Here is a 7,311-nt window from a genome sequence, read left to right as displayed (position 1 = left end):
TAAGGTTTTATGCTAATAATTATTTTGAGTAACTACCAATAGTGTCCACTGCCTTTAAGTCAAAATATTAAAATTCACATCAGTAAAGACGTTAATTTTACCAATTCCAACATATGGGAAAAAAATGGAGAACAAACTCACGAATAGTTCAGTGACATTTAGCACTACACTAGTGGCTTTATCAAATATTTTTTGATAGATGAACATTGAGTTCCAATACAAACAAAATTTTACATATTTTTTAATGTATAAAGTTAGCAATGATACCGTATTGTAAAGTATTTGTATTACCTCTATCATTTTTTAGATGCTTTTATAATAAATGTTTTATTTGAAAAACGACTTTACAAAGATGCCATATTGTTGATTTAGAGTGGACATAAATGAGATGTCTATCGCATAGATTATAAATGCTTCTTTGTCGACGGCGCGAGCTACACTCAGGTCAATCTGCATTTTCTGTGCCGCGTCATAAGTGACTAATCACACCACGTCTGATTCCAACCACCAGTAACAAGCAGAACATGCTTCTTCTTCAAGACTGACTGCTGCTCTGGAAATTTAAGACCCACAACACCAACGAGGAGAAGAAATCATTTAACATTTCCATCGTTAGTTGCCGGTGAATCTTGAGTACTGTTTGGTTCTAACAAGTAAACATGATGATCGACCACTTCATTGTTAATCGTCTCTGCACCTGTGATTTTACCTGGTTGCTTTTGGAAGCCAAGACGCCTAGGGATAGCTGCACTCATATCATTATTAGTGGCTACGTGGATTTCAAAGTGCTCGATACCAATGGCCTGACCATACTCAATAAGCTTCTTACAGCTCATGGTACACAATCCCTTGCCTACCTTATCCTCTCGTAACCAGTACCCAATATCTGCCGTCTCGGTTGGGACATTGATGGTTCTCAGAGAAACAACACCAAAGACTTCCAGTGATCCGTGCTGATTGGCATCATAAATCACACAATGCAGACCATTGCCAGAAGCTTCATGAGCCATCGCTGATTTGATGAAACTTGCTGAATCTTCAACCTTCTTTACCGCGGTGACCCAGGGTAGATATAGGCTGAGGCTGGCTCGGCTTTGATCCACAGCATCAAACAAGGCACTGGCGTCCGTCTCCTTCACGGGCCGAATGAAAACGGACTCTCTTATCGCCAATGGGAAATAGCGAGGTACTTGAAGCGAATCCATGGATCATAGATAAGAAACTAAAAAAGCCAAAGAAAATGGAAGTCTACTTAATAAAACTGAAAGGTTGTAAACTTTGGATTAGGTGCTTTTTGGGCTAAAAGAACATTTGCCATGGAAGAATGGTTGTTTAAGATGTTTGTAAAGAAGAACGAATGAATCCACAGTATATAATAAGGGAATAAAAGGGTAGCAACAAGTTCTTTAACGGCTGTTTAAAACCGCCAGGGTCGTTGCCGTGCGATAAAGGCCCGAGGCGAGGGCCTAGGCGAGGGCCTTTATCGCATGGCAACGATCCTACAACGATCCTGCAAGTTTTAACGGACCTTTAAGAACGAGTCATAATACTCTTTTATTCCATTCATAAAAATTAATGCCCTTTTGTTAAAGCGATTGGACCCTTTCAATACAGAAAAAAAAAAAAAGTTCACAGATTTACAAATAACCTACAGGGTTTACAGAAGGTAGTGGTGAAATACTTCTCTTGAAATATTATTTCATGAAATGCTTTACTTTTTGAGAAAACAGTAAAACAATATCAATTCTCGTTACGGATTTATTTTAAACACATGTCATGACACGGCAAAACGCGCGGATACAAGGGTGGGTTTTCCCATTATTTTCTTCCGACTCCGATTAAGCCCAAATTTTCACAGGTTTGTTATTTGATATAGAAGTTGTGATACACAAAGTGTTGGCCTTGGACAACACTGTTTACCGAAAGGGTCCAATGGCTTCAAAACACGTCAAACAAAATATAATTTAATATAGACACTTTGTTGTTTTGATGCGTGTGGGTTGTATTACGCGCCGTTACTAGTAGCTATGAATTGCGTTCCGCGTGATAATCTTGCGCGCACGCGCCCAACACGCGGAAGCCAGCCGGTCTTAAACAGCTTCAGCTGTGTTTTTATCGGCCATTAAAACACCCCCATGTGTCAGTGACGCACTCTCCACCAATAGGAGTAGCAGAAACTATCTTGGGTATTTATGAATATCTTTTTAAAGCATTATAAGTTATATTTATAATTATATTATTATTTATATAGAAGAAATAAAAATCAAGAAAAAGCAGATCCAGTAACTGGGGCGCTGTGTGTAGGCCCAATGAAAAAAAAATTGTACGACCGATAACGACAACTTCTTTAAAAAAAAAGAGTAGGCCTAGGCTACAGTACAGGACAGCGCCCCACTTGCTGGGTCTATAAATAAACAACATTATCTTGTTATTCAAAATTTAAAGGGCGTTAAGTCAACACTCACCAGGCTGGCCACACATTGATTCAAACAACCAAAACACAACGTATACACACACGTACGTACACATGTCACAAATTATCCACAAAAAAGAAAGCGCCCTCTCTTGCTAAAACTTAGCCTGAACATCTGACATCACACTACAAGGACCTTTCTTTTGTCAATAAACAAACCGCCTAAGCTGGCCGGCCGAATGTTGGTAAAAATATTAAATCGTCAAATCGATGTTTCAACAAAATTCAACATTTTCTGGAAAAACCTCCTATAATTAGTTGTTTTGTTTCAAAGAAAATCAACACATTTTAGTTACAAAAAATAGTGATCTTTTCTTGATTTGCACGTACGGTATAGTTTTCCACCAATCTGGGTTGGCAAAACCTCGGGCTGTGTGACGTTACAAAAGAAAGGTCTATATTATGTGTTGTCTGAATATTGAGCAGTCAGAGGCTGCTTGCTATAAGGGACGAATTCAAAATTAAACTAGACATTAGGTGTTTGTAAACAAACACAAAGCTGTTCCGTGTTCTTTTGCTTTGATTATGTGTTAACATTACCAAGGAGTCTATAACTGAAAAAAGGTTTGAAAAATAATGTACAGTGTCTTGAGTAAAATTAGGGCGTTATAACGCCCTAATTGAGAACTAGGGCGTTATAACGCCGTAATTTAGGGCGTTTTAACGCCGTAAAATTAGGGCGTTATAACGCCCTATTTTTCAATTAGGGCGTTTAGGGCGTTATAACGCCGTAATTTAGGGCGTTATAACGCCGTATAGGGCGTTATTACGCCCTAATTAGTGATCCAAAATTTCACCTTGAGCTTTTTGAAAGAAAACCATTACTTGTGCCTGGAAAAAAAATGCCCTGTGTTTGTGCTTTATCCAGGGTGGGTTCAACAGAGACTTTGCCCTCGGGAGACCAGACAATATTCATTGAAAATTGATGGGGCTACCCTGGTCAGGATTTGCTCAGGCCTACAATAACAAGTGAACAACTGGATCCGTTGGTTTTTGTATGGGGCTGGGATGGGACTTTGTGAATAATAATGCTGACAATAAGGGCTGGGCTTGGTTGCTGGTAATAACAGGTACTCGCCAGGATGCAGTTCTACTATACAGGTTTAACCAATCGTAGAAATTGGTATATCTTTTGGTTTAGATTTGGAAGTGATGGCGCCTATGTGGTATAGAATGGACGGATGTCAGACAACTCGTCCGTCGGACAACTCGAACAACCGTCGAGTTGTCTCAACCGTCGAGTTGTCCCAACTGTCGAGTTGTCGAACCGTCAAGACTGTCCGAGCTGTATAATACCTAAATGTCGCCCGACCTAAATGTAGCCCAAAACTTGTTCCTATGTGTCCCCGACCCCAAACCTTTTCCTAAATGTCGCCCGACCTAAATGTAGCCCAAAACTTGTTCCTAGGTGTCCCCGACCCCAAACCTTTTCCTAAATGTCGCCCGACCTAAAAGTAGTCTCAAAGTTGTACCTAGATGTCGCCTAGAGTCGCATCTATGTCGCCCCGACCTAAATATACCTTCGTATTTGTACCTAAACACAGTAACCCACACTTAACTTACCTTTTGCACACATTTTGCTGAATAAAACTGAACGTTTAAATTAACGAACTTCAAAGTCGTAGTATACCTTAAAGGCAGTGGACACTATTGGTAATTACTCAAACTAATTATCAGCATAAAACTTTAATTGGTTACGAGTAATGGGGAGAGGTTGATAGTATAAAACATTGTGAGAAACGTCTCCCTCTGAAGTGACATAGTTTTCGAGAAAGAAGCATTTTCCACGATTTTGGTTTCGAGACCTCAGTATTAGAATTTGAGGTCTCGAAATCAAGCATCTGAAAGTGCACAACTTCGTGTGACAAGGGTGTTTTTTCTTTCATTATTATCTCGCAACTTCGATGACCAATTATTATTGAGCTCAAATTAATTTTCACAGGTTTGTTATTTTATGCATATTTTGATGTACACCAACTGTGAAGACTAGTTTTTGACATTTACCAAAAGTGCCCAGTGTCTTAAAACCATTACTGCAAAGAGTTTTGTACGAGCCCTACTTTACAGGGCGAAGACGGACAAACAATTATTAGCTGTTCCGACCTACCGTCGGAACAGGTGTTGTTTTCGTCGAGATTTTTATTATTTTTATTATTATTATTATTCTTTGTTTCCGCCTAAAACCCCATAGCGTTTGTACAGCGTTTTTGTTCAGGCCCCTACTCCTAAAGTATGAGGATAAAATATTTAAATCATATATCAAATTGAAGCTTAGAACATAAGCTTTACTCTAACAAAAAAAGTGTAAACATTCTTCATTAATTAACCACGTGGTCTTCATTTGAATTTTTAATTTGTAAACTTGATGCAGTCACTTTCATGTTATTGTGAAATATTCTCTTTGGTAAATGCCATACAGTATGTACCTATCATGAGTTGTGACTTCTTGAGATGAGTCTAGGCGTTTGAACATAACTGGATGCAGTCACTTCCATGTTATTGTTAAACATTCTCTATGGTAAATGCAATTCAGTATGTACCTATCATGAGTTGTGACTTCTTGAGAGGAGTCTACTCAAGTCTCTTTTTCTTGTTTTTCTACATACGTTCTGGACCACAGCGCAGTGTCTGTTTCTTCGTTTCCTAACCGAGTTCTGGACTAATATGCTTTGTACACGAAGGCTTAGGGTTTTCGTTTAACGAACGTGCATATATAAATAGGGGTTTTTGACGATGACGACATACCATGGTGTCCACAGAATTACACTAAACTTAAATAGTTTGAAGATAATGACAGTTGAAAGCTTCCCTTAAAATATTACTTGCTGTGGTGTTGTAGTTTTTGAGAAATTAGTGAAAAAATGTCAAATTTAGACTCCGAGGTGTTTTCTTCGTGGACGAACGTGCGTAATTGAATAGGGGTTTTTGACGACGACGACGTCCTCGTCAAAAACCCCTAAAGGCATCTAATACTACATTTCAACCCTACTTAATAGTTAAAGGCGTTAGCAGTTCATATTTAGTGACAATGGTCGCAAAATCATGAAACGAGAATTATTTCGCCGGATCATAATCCCCTCTGTTAATGCACACATGTACAAACCCACAATGTTTACATCGTGCCCTTCTAGCCTAGTGGTCATCAGTCGCGACTACACATCTGAGAATTGCCAGTTCGAATCTCTGTCCGAAATCAATATTTTGTATCCCCAAAAACTAAAAATATATTTCTTTTTGTAATATTTCAGTTTGATTCTTATCTTTATATCGGTAGTGTTGCCTTTTCTTTTTCTCAAATGTTAGCCCAATATAACCTGTGTGCATGCATGACAGCACGATTATGGGGGGTGATGGTTCAACCGACCATGAATCACGGACCATATGCACAAAATAAAATATTCAAAAGAATATCCATATAATAGATTTGTCTGGTGTATAAACTGATGTCCCAGCCATGGGATTTTCGTGTCTTTTTGCTAGATTCCGCGCTCCCCAACCAAGGTGACTACAAAACGTCTCTAATGGACAACAATGGTATATTTCGACATGGTTTTTTTCCCAGCAAGAGTTGTGGGGCCCAATTTCTCTAGTATTTATTTTGGGTATTTTGTTTATCTGTTTCATTTAAATATATGGTTAAGTTTTATTTTACGCTAACTGTTTTTGTGTTTGTTCTTCCTGTAATTTTGAATTGTTTTGCCGCTACATAATATTACACCCACTAAATAGAATTGCTTACATTGCTTTCTTCGTTAGAAAAAGGGGGGGGTCCGTACTCGTTAAGGTTTGCTTTTTATGGGCCCCTCCATCCCCTACATGTGTTTGGCATTGATTTTTAGTTTTTGTTTTCTATTATTGTACGATTGCATTTGCTTGTAATAAATTATTTATTACCTTCTGTGTAGACTAAGCAAGTCTCGCGCGTATTTGAACTTGCGGGGCCATTATGTTCCAAACCTTATGGAGTTTTACGTGGGAATTTTTTTTAGTTTAATGTAGTTTATGACCATGAATATTAGAAATATTGTTGAAAATGTAATACTAGGTAACAAAACGTATACAAGTAAAATCCTTTCAACAAAAGAAATCCTACTTTTGGGATATCGACATTCCGAGATAAATTATCACAGGAAGACGACATTCTTCTTTTAGAATGTCGACTTCCCGAAATAAATTACCACAGGAAGATGACAACTGACGTTTAGGATGTCGACATACCGAGATAAGTTATCACAGCAAGACGACATCCTACTTTTAGGATGTCGACATCCCGAGATAAATTATCACAGGAAGACGACATCCTACTTTTAGGATGTCGACATTCCGAGATAAATTATCACAGGAAGACGACATTCTTCTTTAAGAATGTCGACTGTTTGTAGTTATAAGACTCCTTGGGGATAGGAGAAAAATTTGAAAAAAACCGTGACCTCAATTTGACCTCTACTTCCGAGTCAACCGGAAGTGGGACCATATCTCAAGAACTACTCAACCGATTTTCAATTTGTTTTCACTTAAATACAGACTCATTGACATTAATATTGACTGTGAAAACTCGTGACCCCATGTTGGCCTCTACGTCCGGGTGAACCGGAAGTGGGACCATACGCCAAGTACTATACAACCGATTTTCAATCCTGTTTGTTCAGTTTTATCCTCCTAAGGCATTAAAAATAAACTTTGAAAATCCATGACCCCAAGTTGACCTCTACTTCCGGGTCAACCAGAAGTGGCACCATATCTCAAGAACTACACAACCGATTTTCTAACTTTTTTCAGTTACAGACTCCTTGGGCGTTAGAGATTAGCCTTAGGTTACCGTGACCCCATGAAGTGGC

General features: G+C 38.6%; 1 protein-coding gene across 1 annotated transcript; it reads right to left on the bottom strand.

Moving 5' to 3' along the window:
* Positions 1-7: 7 nt before the first annotated feature.
* Positions 8-2,562, bottom strand: LOC117288319 (putative ribosomal N-acetyltransferase YdaF). The gene is made up of 2 exons (XM_033769128.1): positions 2,466-2,562; positions 8-1,222 (listed from the first exon to the last, which is right to left on the bottom strand). Exon 2 carries the CDS (start codon positions 1,203-1,205, stop codon positions 594-596), a length of 612 nt encoding a protein of 203 aa, XP_033625019.1. The 5' UTR covers positions 1,206-1,222; positions 2,466-2,562; the 3' UTR covers positions 8-593.
* Positions 2,563-7,311: the final 4,749 nt, after the last annotated feature.

Source organism: Asterias rubens, chromosome 3 (genome assembly GCF_902459465.1).
Source record: "Asterias rubens chromosome 3, eAstRub1.3, whole genome shotgun sequence".
NCBI lineage: Eukaryota > Metazoa > Echinodermata > Asteroidea > Forcipulatida > Asteriidae > Asterias > Asterias rubens.
Note: the sequence above shows the minus strand (reverse complement) of the source record. Positions and strands in the feature narration are given on the sequence as shown.

Excerpts from the sequence above, each read along its gene's own strand:
- LOC117288319 (XM_033769128.1), bottom strand. The coding sequence starts at position 1,205 with ATGGATTCGCTTCAAGTACCTCGCTATTTCCCATTGGCGATAAGAGAG.